This window comes from Chiloscyllium punctatum, chromosome 8, assembly GCF_047496795.1.
Source record: "Chiloscyllium punctatum isolate Juve2018m chromosome 8, sChiPun1.3, whole genome shotgun sequence".
Taxonomy (NCBI): domain Eukaryota; kingdom Metazoa; phylum Chordata; class Chondrichthyes; order Orectolobiformes; family Hemiscylliidae; genus Chiloscyllium; species Chiloscyllium punctatum.
This window is the reverse complement of record NC_092746.1, coordinates 2,417,830-2,434,008: the sequence shown is the minus strand read 5'-3', so window position 1 is coordinate 2,434,008 and position 16,179 is coordinate 2,417,830. Positions and strand designations below refer to the sequence as shown.

At 41.1% G+C, this 16,179-nt stretch overlaps 1 protein-coding gene across 2 annotated transcripts in view; it reads right to left on the bottom strand.

Annotated features, from left to right (window-relative positions):
• Positions 1-16,179, bottom strand: part of cpvl (carboxypeptidase vitellogenic like) — a 106,501-nt gene that overhangs the window by 15,657 nt on the left and 74,665 nt on the right. For both annotated transcript variants that reach the window (XM_072575038.1, XM_072575039.1), the window contains exons 10-12: positions 15,218-15,316; positions 5,946-6,119; positions 341-523 (exon numbers count right to left, since the gene is read on the bottom strand). In XM_072575038.1, the coding sequence (XP_072431139.1) occupies positions 341-523; positions 5,946-6,119; positions 15,218-15,316 (456 nt within the window). The remainder of the gene's footprint in view (positions 1-340; positions 524-5,945; positions 6,120-15,217; positions 15,317-16,179) is intronic.

Sequence of the window (16,179 nt, the reverse complement as noted above, 5' to 3'; positions counted from 1 at the left end):
GAACATCACAATCTTGCAGAGTGTCCACTCCAGATTATTAAAAAAGGCAGCCTGCTGTTTCAGCCAATCCCAGAGGGCCTTCTATTGATTCTCCAGCTTCAAGAAGACTTCTGCTGTCCTTGATTGGTTGGTGAGCCAGCTCTCTATCCAGTCACTGGCCAGTTTTTGGGAAAAATCACATCTGATAACTGTCCCTCCAAAGTCCAGACTTTAGATTCTGACATCAGTCTCATTTTAGGCTCATGAAATCCAAAAGGAAAACTTGCCTAGTAACTCACAGCTACCAAACACCCTGGTGTGTCTTAAAAAAAAATTCAGCAAATAATTATGATCGCAGTACCTGATAAAAGTCACCAACATTTCGAACGTAGCCAGCCACTTCAGTGTCATTGGGATTGACAAACCAAAAGTTTCTCTTTGCGTTTTTGAATTCTTCAGCTTTTGACCATGGCACAGTAAGCAGAAAGCGTTCAGTTAAAGGAGCTGCCACAATTACGTCAAGTTGACCGCTATACATCAATACCTGAAGGAAGTAAATCCAAAAGAGGAAATATGAAGGATATTATCCAAAATCCACTTTATTGCATTAGGATACAAAGTGAAGCATCTTGAATATTCAGTCTGTAAGTTCAAAACTTTTGGTGTAGATAAGTTTTTTGTTTAAAAAATGGTCTGGATCACGGCAATTCAACATACATGCTGCTCCATCATTTGCTACCCCACTTGCTACCATGCAAAGTATTTAAATATTCAGCATAATTTGTGTAAAATAAGCCAATAAATTGGATGAAATAACATTTCTTATACTTTCAAAAATCTTTGCTGCACTTAAGAATTGTAACTGAAGGACAGAACAATTGTCAAGTGTTCTATACAAAGCCCTCACAGCTGTGTGCATATTGCAATGTGGAAATAATCAAGTGATCCCTGAACACATGGCAGAGACTAAAGTACATTATGCACTGCAGGCCTAAGAGGCGTAATTAGTCTAGATAACAAACCATGAATTACTTTCAGGAACTGACAAGTTTCCACCCAACATTATCTTGAGTAAGTTTTGACTTTCAATTTGTTTCTCTAAAACTCTACGTGTGTGACAGAAGCTAACTGCTTCCCTCTAAAAAAGGAGAGAGAAAAGTAAAAGGAAGTTTATCACACACCTCAACATCCAATTATAAGATTACTAAATTTATTGACTGAGTACAGCACCAGGACTTGTATTAAAAAGTATAACATGCTACAAACACTCAGCAGTTTGGGCAGCATTTCTGTTGATGCACTTTTTCAGCAGAAACCAGAAAAGTTAAGATGAAATAGGTTTTAAGTAAGTGTAACAATAAGAAAACAAAAGTGTAGACTTGAGGAGGTACACAGGAAAAGGCCTGTAAAACAGTGAAAGACAAGGGAGATCAAAAGACAAAGAGGGGATAACTAAAATGGCAAAAGGTATGGAAACTGGACAAGCGACTGAACAAAACAAATGATCTCGAGGAGGCATAAATGGAAACAGTAGAATTGTCAATTGTTGCTCTCTGAAACAACAGAGGATAGGATTTGGAATTATTGAACACAAATTTTGAAAACAATAAAAGTCTCAATCGAATGAGGAGATGCTGTCCTTTGAGTTTCTCTGCAAAAGTAGCAGGCTAAGAACAGATAAGAGTGGAGTGGAAAGTTAAAATGACAGCAAACTTGGGGTCATGCTTGCAAACTGAATGGAGAAATTCCACGAAACGATAACCCAATATGTGTTCTGTCTTCCCAAAGTAGAGGGAACAGCATCAGAAAAAGTGAACCAAATATGCTAAATTTTAAAAAAGTATAACAAAATCTCCACTTCACCTGGAAGGAGTGTCTGCAAATTTGATCAGCGTAACAGGAGGAAGTAAAAATGGCCTGTACTGACACAGGAAGCTGCTATAGGAATGGGACCAGACACTATAAATAATCGAGGAGTGGACTAGAGAGTCACAAAGCTTACAGTCCGGAAAGGGAGGAACATGTATGATAGTGGTACCACGTTGGAGATTGCAGAAATGTCATCAATCTAAAGCATCTGTTGAATGTGGAGGTTGGTGACATAGGAGGTGAAGATAAATGTTCTGCGAGGGAGTAGAGTGGATGGGAGCAGGATTATAGAAAATGGCATAGATATTCACAAGAACTCTGATGACCACGTTTGAGGAAGTCCTCAATTTCAGGAAAGGAAAGATCACAATATAGGACAGGAGTTGGAAAGGTTGAAAATGACGTTTTGTGCAAAGGCAGTTTTAAAGAGGAGGAAAACAATGCCCAATTAAAAATAATATCAGTAGCGAGCATTGGATTTTAATTAAATTACTGCTGTATATTTCCTATGCTAACAGCTTTTTATTCTGGATAATCAGCATATTGCAGTATTTAATTCAATGACGTGACACCAAAATTGGAGATGTAGTGGACAGCGAACAAGGTTATCTCAGATTACAACAGGATCTTGACCAGATGGGCCAATGGGCTGAGAAGTGGCAGATGGAGTTTAATTCAGATAAATGCGAGGTGCTGCATTTTGGGAAAGCAAATCTTAGCAGGACTTATACACTTAATGGTAAGGTCCTAGGGAGTGTTGCTGAACAAAGAGACCTTGGATTGCAGGTTCATAGCTCCTTGAAAGTGGAGTCACAGGTAGATAGGATAGTGAAGAAGGCATTTGGTATGCTTTCCTTTATTGGTCAGAGTATTAAGTACAGGAGTTGGGAGGTCATGTTGCAGCTGTACAGGATATTAGTTAGGCCACTGTTGGAATATTGTGTGCAGTTCTGTCTCCTTCCTATTGGGAACTAGAGGGCATAGGCTTAGGGTGAGAGGGGAAAGATATAAGAGAGAGCTAAGGGGCAGCTTTTTCACACAGAGGGTGGTATGTGTATGGAATGAGCTGCCAGAGGAAGTGGTGAAGGCTAGTGCAATTGCAACATTTAAAAGGCACCTGGATGCGTATATGAATAGGAAGGGTTTGGAGGGATATGGGCCGTATGCTGGCAGTTGGGACTAGATTGGGTTGGGATATCTGGTCAGCATGGACAGGTTGGAACGAAGGGTCTGTTTCCATGCTGTAAGTCTCTATGACATCTTCCTGTGTAGAATGACATCGATGTAACTGTTGGGTATTTCCATAGCCACCTGCCCAACCTGTCAATAACAACATCCAAACTTTACTTTATCATTTGGAAGCTATGTGCACACAGCAGTATTATTTTTGCTTTAATGTGGCTTCATTTGTAACACTTAAGGGAGATGGTGGTGTAGTGGTAATGGCATTGGAATTGTAATCCAGAACACCAAGCTAATGCTCTGGGTACATGGGTTCAAATCCCACCGTGGCAGATTATGTAATCTGAATTCAACACAAAACTAGTCTAATGGAAGCCACTTAACCCCTCTTGATTGATGTAAAAATCCATCTGGTTCACTAATTCCTTTAGGGAAGGAAATCTGCCATCATTACATGGCCTGACCTACCTGTGACTGTGAACCCACAGCAATGTGGTTGACTCTGGACAATCTGGGATAGGCAATAAATGCTAACCTTGCCAGCAATGCCCACACCCAATAAATACAAAATAAAATTGTGCCTTTGAGTCAAAAGGTTGTAGATTCAGCACAAAAACTCAAGCACATAATCCAAGTTGGAGGAGATGTAAGCCAAAAGTTCCACCTTCTCTCTCAGGTACAAGATCCTATGACAACTGCATCAGGGAACACGGTAGTTATGGAGTCCTGGTAATATTTCTCCTTTAATTGATACCACTAAAACAGATAATGAGGTCATTATCACATATGCTGTTTTCAGATATCTACCCTCCATTAGGAAAGTGGCAAAATTTACAAAATATCTTATTGGCTGTACATTGGTTTTGCACATCCTAAGGTCATGAAAGGTTTTACATAAATGTCAGACTTTCTTCCTTTCTTTAAAATTGGTTGTTTCCCTCATATTCATTGGATGTAGACAACACAAGCAAGTTCAATATTTATTGTCCATCCCTAATGGCCCTTGAGAAGGCAAGGGCAGAAAGACTAATTCTTGAATAATACTGAAGTCTTCCTCGACAATTTCAGTGGGCAGTTGAGAGCTAACCACAATTCTGTGTCTGGAGTCATGTATAGGTCAGACCAGGTAAGAATGGCAGATTTCTTTCCCAGAAGGACATGAGTGAACCAGTTTTTTTAAATACAACAATCTGGTACTTTTGTCAATACTGTTACTGGTGCCAGTTTTTAAAAAAAAATTCTAATCTTATTTCATTAAGTGAATTTGAATTCTCCAGCTATCATGGTGCCATTTGAACTCATGTCTCCAGACATTACAGACATTATCTCTGAATTACAAGTCTAGTCACAGAGCCACCATTCTACCATACCTCTGACAGAATAAAAATAATCATGAAAAATGTAATTTCCTGATCATAATTTGTTTTCAACACAATAATTGCATCACATGCAATGACACTGACAGTATTGGAGCCAAGCCTGTAAAGTGATGCCTACTTTTAATTTGTCTAGCTGTCACAAAGCTTATTTAATTATGAACTGTGCTACCCTTGTTAGCAAATTAAATATGCCCCTTTTTTTTAGTGGAGGGACCCTTCATTTTCAGTGATCTTCATCTTGGTCTATCGTGCCCATGCTTCCTAGAATTCACTAGCCTTTTACCCTCAGTAAACCGCTCATCCCCAGGATCTCTCCATCTTTTTCATAGCTTTCCACTGGAACACAATGTCCTATTCCCACTTGTTCACGACCAGGAAAAGATGAATGTGTACAATGCTAACCATTGGGTCTATATAATTATGGGGGCCCAGCCTGGGATGACACTGATTCTTAAAGGCCTCAATAAGCTCACAAAAAAATACGCAATGGGCGCTCCACTCCAGGACTTTTGACGTGCCTTATAAATAAAGGTAGAGTACAAACGCTTAGATTCTGCTAAGCTTATATAAAATAACTCAATCCCATTGTGATGATGGCTCCCAATTGTGGGTATCCAGCGATCTGAAGGGAAATATAAAATATGTACAGGTGGAGTGAGGCAGTAAGGAATCTGACACGGGAGAAGCAACATGGCAAACAATTTCTCCCTCAGCCTTGGTTTTGATTAATGATAATGCCATCTTTGGCTGTGACCTTGAATTGCTCATTGCTTGCATCTTTATTTAGATCATCCCTCTATGCTGCACAGTTGCCTGAAACTTGCCATGAGTTGGCACCTTTAAATTATCACACATGCAGAATAAACCTTAAAAGGCCCTAACACAAATAAATTGCTTGATTTTATCAAAATCAACATGCTCTGGCTTGCATCTGTTTATACTTTTTTAACGCACTTATTGGTGTCCAGCCTCTTCATTCCTGATCCGTAAGCTAGGTAATGTTGTAAATGGCTCCCCCCTTCAGTTAAAGTCCATTTGCTTTTAAAATGAGATTGCTGCTCACCTTCACCTCAGATTAAAAATTCCCAACATTGCTGTTTAAATTTGTCCACTGCCTCATCCAGTTCCATCTTTGTAACGTCTTACCATATTGAAGCACCACACTCATGCTTCTCAGTCTCTGTTCTCTTCTGCATTATCTCTTCCCTTTACCTCACCATAAGCTGACAATGCCTTCTGCCGGTGACCTCAAGCTCTGGAATTTTCCTTCTCATCTAAACTACTTCCTCCACCCATCTTTTTTCTAAAACTCAGTTTATTATTACATCCGAATGAAACGTTTTGGAATGATTGTATGCATGCGCTGTAAGTGCAAGTGCTCAACACTCTTGCTTTATTTTTTACTATTATATTGTATTCTCCAATCTGATCAAAATGTTCGTATTGTGCTCACAAAGTGCAGCTTCTCAACTCGCAGAAATTCATATTTTGAGAATTTTTTCCAGTGTCCTCACCTCTACAGAAAGTGCCACTTACCCTATAATTATTCATTAATATGGCTACCCATGGCTTCACTGATTGCATAATATCCTTCAAAAGATGTTTCTCCACTTCTGATCCATCATGGAAGGTCAGATTTCCCACATGAATAGAGTTTCTCACTTCAGGCAGTGATAAATAGTCACCATAGTAGCTTTGATCCAAGGGCTCCTGTTAAAAATAAATCCATGGAAACATCAAATAGCATCATGCTTATAGAAGATTTTAAAATCCTGCATTTACATTATGAATAGGATGACATCACATAAGATTAGTTAAGAGATATTGATTAAGCAGTTCAAATTTTTCATTTGAAAGCCTTCAACTTCACCAGCTTTTGTTCAAAATTCCCAGTTTGCTAAAGACAAGAGAAAATCACCACTGTAGCAGAGTCTATTCATCCCACTCACCACCAACTAACCCCACCCAGAGACCTTTAAATCTGGCTTCGCAATTTTCTTTTTATATGGGCCCATTAATCCCATTCTCCAATGTCACTTGATTTGAAGACGGCACTTGGCGTTTCATTGCCATGTACAACCCCATATAAGCCACACATAAACCACCCCAGAGCCCATAAATAGATCAACGGTACAAAGACCATTATCCTCCACCTCCAGGGATAGCCATGACGACAGAAAAAACATTTGGTATTCACAGAAAAGACAAGGTAAAAGGAATTTGGCTTTAGCATTTGACTAGCAATAACAAATTACATGTACATGATCACCCAAACATGTTTTCATTTGGTAACAATTGGTGAAATATTGCCTTCATATTCCCAGTACCTTCTGTTAGAAATAACACAGGAAATGCATTGTAAGCCACATGCAAATCCAAGGAACTTTTTGTTTTCAGTGCACTCTTTGATGTACAAATTTATTCACTGCTCCTCAGCAAATGATACACGTCATAAAGTCTAATTCCAAACTAGACTTAATTCTATACATTACAGAATAGTACTAGTGACACACACATTTCTGTTGACAGATGCATTCCTTCCAATTCCCCACTCCCGACTGAACAGGTTTTAAACAATTGTGAAATTTGCAAATTTGGGTCAGATTAGAGTTGCATCTTCGAACATTTGCTTTACATCTGTTAACAATCCAGTAAAACCTTTCAAAAGTATAAAAAAAGTTAAAATCCAGCAAGGTAAGTTGTGCCATGTCCCTATAACTGAGTTCCATTATCAAAATGGTACTTGAAGGCAACAGAGAGGACCAGGAAGGATCTGCAAGTGAGCATTGCTTGGAGCATCCAGGGAAGAGAGTGGGAGCAAGATAGGAGCTTGATTAACTGTCAGAAATTCCTTAAGCAGGACATCCTAGACATCAAATGTTTTATTTTTGCTGGAGATTGGGAAGAAAAAAGAACAGGCATGTTTTGTAGAGTAAAAGACAATGCCATTTTATGATACATATGTTCTTTATTTGTGCTGCACAGCATTTCCTGTTGAACTGGCATTTTACACGGTATATTGAAAAATGAGACTACAGCTCATAGAGAATAGGGACGTAACAACATGGAAACAGGCCCTTCGGTCCAACTTATCCATGCTGACCCAATATCCTAAACTAATCTAGTCCCAAGATTAGTTTTACTATCCAATCATTCCAACTTCACCAATTTTGACTGATATATATTAATTTCATAGTATATTTAACATATTTAAAATCTTTTGTTTTGGGAGTAACCAAAACAACAAAACAATGTACAAATGGGACAGAAACCAAAATTATTTAAAAGTTTGGACAGTCAAAGCTTTCATACTACCAGTAGTTGGACTTTTCACAATGTGACTCAAAACCATCAGAAACAGAGCTGGCATAAAATACACGCTTCAGCTTTCAGTTTCCTGGTGGTGAATCAATAGGGTTCCAGAGCGATAATCTTACTGAAGGGTTTTAATTTAGAAGTGGCAGTTAAACTAACGTAATAGGTCATGTATATCAATGTGTGCCAAATGGTCCATACTTTACTAGAACATAGAAAATAGAACATAGTACAGCACAGAACAGGCTCTTGGTCCACAATGTTGTGCCGAGGATTACCCCTAATCTTAAATAAAGTAACCTAACCTATGTACCCCTCAATTCACTGCTATCCATGTGCATATCCAGCAGTCGCTTAAATGTCCCCAATGACTCTGCCTCCACCACCACAGCTGGCAATGCATTCCATGCATTCACAACTCTCTGCGTAAAGAACCTACCTCTGACATCTTCTGTATAACTTCCTCCTAATATCTTAAAGCTATGACCCCTCGTGCCAGTCAAACCTGCCCTGGGGAAAAGTCTCTGGCTATTGACACTATCCATGCCTCTCACTACCTTGTATACCTCAATCAGGTCACCTCTCTTCCTCCTTCTCTCCAGAGAGAAAGGTCTGAGCTTAGTCAACCTCTCTTCGTTAAGACAAGCCCTCCAGTCCAGGCAGCATCTTTACAGCTTCTTTGCACTCTTTCCAAAGCCTCTGTACCTTTCCAATAATAGGGCGACCAGAACTAGACACAATGTTCCAACTGTGGCCTCACCAGGGTTTTGTAGAGGTGCAGCAAAACCTTGCGGTTCTTAAACTCAATTACTGTTAATGAAAGTCAAACACAGTATGCTTTCTTAACAACCCTATCCACTTAGGTGGCAACTTTGAAGGATGTATGCACTTGAACGCCAAGATCCCTTTGTTCCTCCACACTGCCAAGACTCCAGTCTTTAACCCTATATTCAGCATTCGAGTTCGGCCTTCCAAAGGCATCACTTTTCTTTTATCCAGGTTGAACTCCATTTGCTATTTCTCAACCCTGCTCTGCATCCTGCACTATCATCATGTCAGGCTGCAGCCTGCAATAGCCCTCAATACTATCAACGGCACCTCCAACCTTTGTGTCATTGGCAAATTTACTAACCCACCCCTCAACCTCCTCATCCAAGTCATTTATAAAAACTACAAAGAGCAGAGGCCCAAGAACAGAGCCCTGCGGGACCCCACTCAACACTGACCTCCAGGCAGAATACTTCCCATCACAACTACACTTTGCCTTCTGTTAGCCAACCAGTTCTGAATCCAGATAGCCAAATCTCCCTGTATCCTATACTTCCTGACTTTATGTATGACCCTACCATGGGGAACCTTATCAAATGCCTTGCTGAAGTCCATATACACCACATACTTTGCTCGACTTTTGTCGACCTGTCTCATCACCTCCTCAAATAACTCAATAAGATTTGTGAGGCATGACCCACCCCTCACAAAGTCATGCTGATTGCCTTTAATCACGCTAATAGTCATAAGTCCTATCCCTCAGAATTCTTTCCAAAACCTTGCTGACCACATTCGCAAGACTGACTGATCTGTAACTACCAGGGATTTCCTTACTCCCCTTCTTGAAAAGAGGAACAACATTTGCCTCCCTCCAATCCTCCAGTACGCAGTACGATTCCCATGGAGAGTGAGGAAGCAAAGATCTTCGTCAACGGCTTAGCAACCTCCTTCCTCGCTTCCTGGAGCAGCCGAGGATAAATCTGGTCTGGCCCTGGGCACTTATCAATCTTAATGTTTGCCAAAATTTCTGGCACATCAACTTCATAAATCTTGATCTGATCAAGCCAGTTTCTCGGCTCCTCAAAAGTTCTCATTCACAACAAGGTCCCTTTCCTTAGTGAAAACTGAAGCAAAAAAACTCATTCAGGGCTTCCCCCATCTGCTCAGACTCCACGTATAGGTTCCCTATGCTATCCCTGATCATTCTCTTACCCCTCACGTATGAGCAAAATGCCTTTGGGTTCTCCCTAATCCTTCCTGCCAAGCCTTTTTTGTGTCGACTCCTGGCTCTCCTCAGCCCATTTCTGACTTCCTTTCTAGTAAGCCTGTAATCCTCTAAAGCTGTGCTAGATCCTTGCTTCCTCCACCTTACGTAAGCTGCCTTCTTCCATTTATAGAACATAGAACATAGAAGAATACAGCGCAGTACAGGCCCTTCGGCCCTCGATGTTGCGCTGATCAAAGCCCACCTAACCTACACTAACCCACTATCCTCCATATACCTATCCAATGCCCGCTCAAATACCCATAAAGAGGGAGAGTCCACTACTGCTACTGGCAGGGCATTCCATGAACTTACGACTCGCTGAGTGAAGAACCTACCCCTAACATCAGTCCTATATCTACCCCCCCTTAATTTAAAGCTATGCCCCCTTGTAATAGCTGACTCCATACGTGGAAAAAGGTTCTCACTGTCAACCCTATCTAACCCTCTAATCATCTTGTACACCTCTATCAAGTCACCCCTAAACCTTCTTTTCTCCAATGAAAACAACCCCAAGTGCCTCAGCCTTTCCTCATAGGATCTTCCTACCATACCAGGCAACATCCTGGTAAACTTCCTCTGCACCCGTTCCAGTGCCTCCACATCCTTCCTATAGTATGGCGACCAAAACTGCACACAATATTCCAGATGCGGCCGCACCAGAGTCTTATACAACTGCAGTATGACCTCAGGACTCCGGAACTCAATTCCTCTACCAATAAAAGCCAGTACGCCATATGCCTTCTTCACTGCACTATTTACCTGGGTGGCAACTTTCAGAGATCTGTGTACATGGACACCAAGATCCCTCTGCTCTTCCACACTACCAAGTATCCGACCATTAGCCCAGTACCCCATCTTTTTATTACTCTTACCAAAGTGAATCACCTCACACTTAGCTACATTGAACTCCATTTGCCACCTTTCTGCCCAGCTCTGCAGCTTCTCTATATCCCGCTGTAACCTGCCACATCCTTCCTCACTGTCTACAACTCCTCCGACTTTCGTATCATCCACAAACTTGCTCACCCAACCTTCTAACCCTTCCTCCAGGTCATTTATAAAAATGACAAACAGCAATGGTCCCAAAACAGATCCTTGCGGAACACTGCTAGTGACGGCACTTCAAGATGAACCTTTGCCATCAACTACTACCCTCTGTCTTCTTCCAGCCAGCCAATTCCTAATCCAAACCTCCAACTCACCCTCAATGCCATATCTCTGTATTTTCTGCAGTAGCCTACCATGGGGGACCTTATCAAACGCCTTACTAAAATCCATATATACCACATCTACCGCTTTCCCCTCATCTACCTCCTTAGTCACCTTCTCAAAGAATTCAATAAGGTTTGTGAGGCACAACCTGCCCTTCACAAAACCATGCTGACTATCCTTGATCACATTATTCTTATCCAGATGTGCATAAATCCTATCCCTTACAATTCTCTCTAAGACTTTGCCCACAACAGAAGTGAGACTCACTGGCCTATAGTTACTAGGATTATCCCTACTCCCCTTCTTGAACAAGGGAACCACGTTTGCTAGCCTCCTCTGGCACTACTCCTGTAGACAAAGAGGACACAAAAATCAAGGCCAATGGCTCTGCAATCTCCTCCCTTGCTTCCCAGAGAATCCTAGGATAAATGCCATCAGGCCCAGGGGACTTATCTATTTTCACCCTTGCCAGAATTTCCAACACCTCTTCTCTACATATCTCAAAGCCATCCATTCTACTTATTCGTGCCTCAGTATTCATATCGACAACAATGTCCTGTTCCTGAGTGAATACTGACGAAAAGTATTCATTCAGTGCCTCCCCAATCTCTTCAGCCTCCACACGCAACTTCCCATTACTATCCTTGATTGGACCTATTCCTACCCTAGTCATTCTTTTATTCCTAACATACCTATAGAAATCCTTAGGGTTTTCCCTAATCCTACCAACTAAGGACCTTTCATGTCCCCTCCTTGCTGCTCTTAGCTCTCTCTTCAGGTCCTTCCGGGCTACCTTATAACTCTCAATCGCCCCTATTGAACCTTCACGCCTCATCTTTACAAAGGCCGCCCTCTTCCATTTAACAAGGGATTCCAATTCCTTATTAAACCACGGCTCCCTCACACGACCCTTTCCTCCCTGCCTGATAGGTACATACTTATCAAGGACATTCAATAGTTGCTCCTTGAACAAGTTCCACATATCAATTACGCTCTTGCCTTGGAATCTACTTTTCCAATCCACACATCCTAAGTCATGCCTCAACGCATCATAATTTCCCTGCCCCCAGTGGCATGGTGGCACAGTGGTTAGCACTGCTGCCTCACAGTGCCGGAGACCCGGGTTCAATTCCCGCCTCAGGCGACTGACTGTGTGGAGTTTGCACATTCTCCCTGTGTCTGTGTGGGTTTCCTCCGGGTGCTCCGGTTTCCTCCCACAGTCCAAAGATGTGCAGGTCAGGTGAATTGGCCATGCTAAATTGCCCGTAGTGTTAGGTAAGGGGTAGATGTAGAAGTACATGTAGGGGTATGGGTGGGTTACGCTTCGGCGGGGCGTTGTGGACTTGTTGGGCCGAAGGGCCTGTTTCCACACTGTAAGTAATCTAATCTAATCTAATCTAATCTAATCTATAACTCTTGCCCTGTAGTACACACTTATCCCTCTCCATCACTAGAGTAAAAATCACCGAATTGTGGTCACTGTCCCCAAAGTGCTCACCTACCTCTAGTTCTAATACCTGGCCTGGTTCGTTACCCAGAACCAAATCCAGTATGGCCTCACCTCTTGTTGGCTTATCTACATATTGTGTCAGGAAACTCTCCTGCACACATTGCACAAACACTGACCCATCTAACGAACTTGAGCTATAGCTTTCCCAATCAATATCAGGAAAGTTAAAGTCTCTCATAACAATCACCCTATTACTGTCACTCTTCTCCTGAATCATCTTCGCAATCCTTTCTTCAACGATTCTAGGACTATTAGGAGGCCTGTAAAAGACTCCTAACAGGGTGACCTCACCTCTCCTATTCCTAACCTCAACCCAAACTACCTCAGATGGCAAATCTTCGTCCATCTTCCTTTCCACCTTCCTTTGATGAGAAGCTCCTCTGTTCTTATCATCCAAGGCTCCTTAATCTTACCCCTTCTTGCCTGTCTCAGAGGAATAAATTTGAGCATCACTCACAACTGCTTCTTAAGCAGTCTCCATATGTCTGTTTTGCCCTTTCTGTAGAACAATTGCTCCCAATCTATTTCCCAACTCCTGTCTGATAGCATCATAATGTTCTTTTCCCCAATTAAATATCTTCCCTTGGCTCCAAGGCTATGGTTAATGTGAGGCAGTTGTGGTCACTGTCACCAAAGTGTTTTCCCACCGTGAGATTTGACACCTGTCCTGGCTCATTGCCAAGCACCAAATCCAAAATGGCCTCTCCCCTCATTGGTCTGTTTACATACTGAGTAAGGAATCCCTCCTGAACACACCAGACAAAAACAGCTCCATCCAAACTATCTACACTAAGGAGGTTCCAGTCAATATTAGGAAAGTTGAAGTCACCCATAACAACAACCATGCTACATCTGTTTTTTCCCAATAGCTGCTAGCCTATGAGTTCCTCAATCTGTCTACTGCTATTAGGGGGTCTGTATAAAACCCCCAATGAGGTGGCTGCTCCCTTGCTGTTCCTAACTTCCACCCATATTGACTCAAACATTTTTCAAATTCTGGTCTTCACAAATTAGTAACAAACTGATTTGGAGGGAAAGGTGTTTTGACAACTTTCATCACTTAATTGTAGGATGGATATTATCATAGAATCCTATAGTGAGAGAACAAGCCATTTGGCTCATCAACTGCACAGACTCTCTGAAGAGCATCCCATCCAGATCCACCTCCCTACCCTATCACCATAACTGCATTTGCCAAGGCTAATCCACATAGGAGAAAGTGAGGACTGCAGATGCTGGAGATCAGAGCTGAAAATGTGTTGCTGGAAAAGCGCAGCAGGTCAGGCAGCATCAAAGGAGCAGGAGAATCGATGTTTCGGGCATTAGCCCGAAAGATTCCTGAAGAAGGGCTCATGCCCGAAACGTCGATTCTCCTGCTCCTTGGATGCTGCCTGACCTGCTGCACTTTTCCAGCAAAACATAATCCACATAGCCTACTCGTCTGTGGACACTATGGGCGATTTAACATGGCTGAACCACCTACACAGCTTTGCACTGTGACAGGAAACCCACACAGACACAGGGAGAACGTGAAAACTCCACACTGTCACCCAAGGCTGGAATCAAACCCAGGTCCTTGGGACTGAGGCAACAGTACTAACCACCTAGATTATTCCAAGGACCTTTTCGTTTTCAGTGCACTCAGCATCTAGTTTCACAGGCACATTGGGAGAGAGCCAAGAAGAGTTTTCCTGCCAATCTTTTTAGCCTGCGAGTGGGACTTGAAGAAGAGTGTAGAACCTTTTTCTGTTAGTTATTTCCATCTTATATTCACAATTTCTGTTGCAAATGAATAGACATTAGGAATAGAGCTATGAGTCAGTCAACAGCTGGTAATCTCTACACACTTCCTGTGAAAGACAAATACTTTGTACAGCACGTTGGAATTATGCAATTTTAAACTCAAGATGAAAGACATTGCTGATACTCAAGGTGTTGGTGGAAGGCATATGGACTACGGCATGGGATAATCAAAAATTTATTGGTCTGGATATTGCAGTCAGCTGTGAATAAATGGCATTAGGCTTCCATTACATTTACACTGGTCAATAGACTTCCTTTGGGATTTTCCACTGAAATATGCTGTCATTAAGAATTGATTTTTTTCATAGCGGCCTCTACAGAGGATCCAGCAAACAATCTGAATTCATTAGCCTGATGGATAAGTACTTCCTGAAGTTTTCAGAGTTTGAAGCATCAATTATAAGCTAGAATAGCTAATTAAATGTAAAATCAGGTAGGTGGCAAAATAACAGGATTGAAGAGAAGTATAAGGACGGAAAGAAAAAGGACACTTAGAAATCCAACAACAATTAATATCAGCGGGAATGACATTCCATATTTGCTTAACTTCCAATGCCAAAGATTATAAAAGCAACTCCAAAAGCAGCTTGCTGATTTTATAAAAGGATATATCAGAGCATTATCGTAAATGTGGAGTTGATAATAGTTTCAATGTACTGCAGCAGTTTTCATGGACTACAGTCTTTGATTTTACAGTACTTGCTGGGTCAGGTGATTGTCACACTAAGAATTTTTTTCTGATGTACGAAGAATATACTTTAGATTTGCTTCACTGAAATAATCCATGCTGTGCCACAGTACCACCTTGGTGCAAGATGCCATTATGTAAAACTTTTCAATTCTGTTATCTTCCTCAGTTTCTCAGCTGAAATGCAAAGGATAGCCTAAAGTACACAAAGATGGCAAGAATGCTTTTAAATTATAGTTACTCACTGTGCACTGAAGAAAATTATAATAGTTGGTACATCCTGTGACATTCTTGTAGAAGGATGGATATTCAGTTGTATCACCATTCAACAAAGTATCAAACACCTAAAGGGAAGCAATTAATACACAAAACGTGAATTAGGAACTATCATAAGCTGTTTATCAAAATTAATTACTTATTTTTTAAATTGGATATGAAATGTTAGTAAATACATGCAGACTTGACTTTTGAATATATGATAATAGGATTTTACAGGAGCAAAAATAAGTCATAGAGATCTCAGATCCTCATGTTGTAGAGAATAGGATCATAGGAAAACACGAAGTTCCAAAACTGACCAGTGGGCCATACAAAGTTAGCTGGTCTCAGGATAAAAGGTGAAGGTATAGGAAGTTAGATGTGGCACCAATGTATCAGGTTATGGAAAAATAAGTTAACAGAGGTTCTCACTCTGGAAATTTATCCAACAATCCTTGCCAACAACTGTAATGATGATGGCCAATTGTAGATTCCAGTTAGATATGACACTCTTGCCTTTACCAAGTTGCTTATATCCCCATACAATCATTTTCTGCAAGAGATATTGCACCACTCTTGAAAGGAGCACTGTACTTATGAACTTCAGAAGGTTATGGTCCAGAATTAAGCTATTAAGTCAATCAAGTCATTGCTAATTTCTATTAAAAAGTATTTTCCCTCTTTTAGATCTCCTGACCTACAGCTTTATTTGAAATAAACAACATTACCTAATGTGGCAGCAATTGTAGGTAAAAAATTAGCCCTGCCATTAAGGACTAGAATGAAAAGCATGCTAACTCCTCTATTGAAATGTAAGTACAGCCTTGCTATCTTGTAACTGCTGTGTGTTGGCAGTACAAGCACAACTCTGTCTCAATATCCTTAGTTCAGGAAGGGTAAACCCATCGAATCCAATGGAAGCGTGTGAGAGAACATCAAAGTGTTGGAT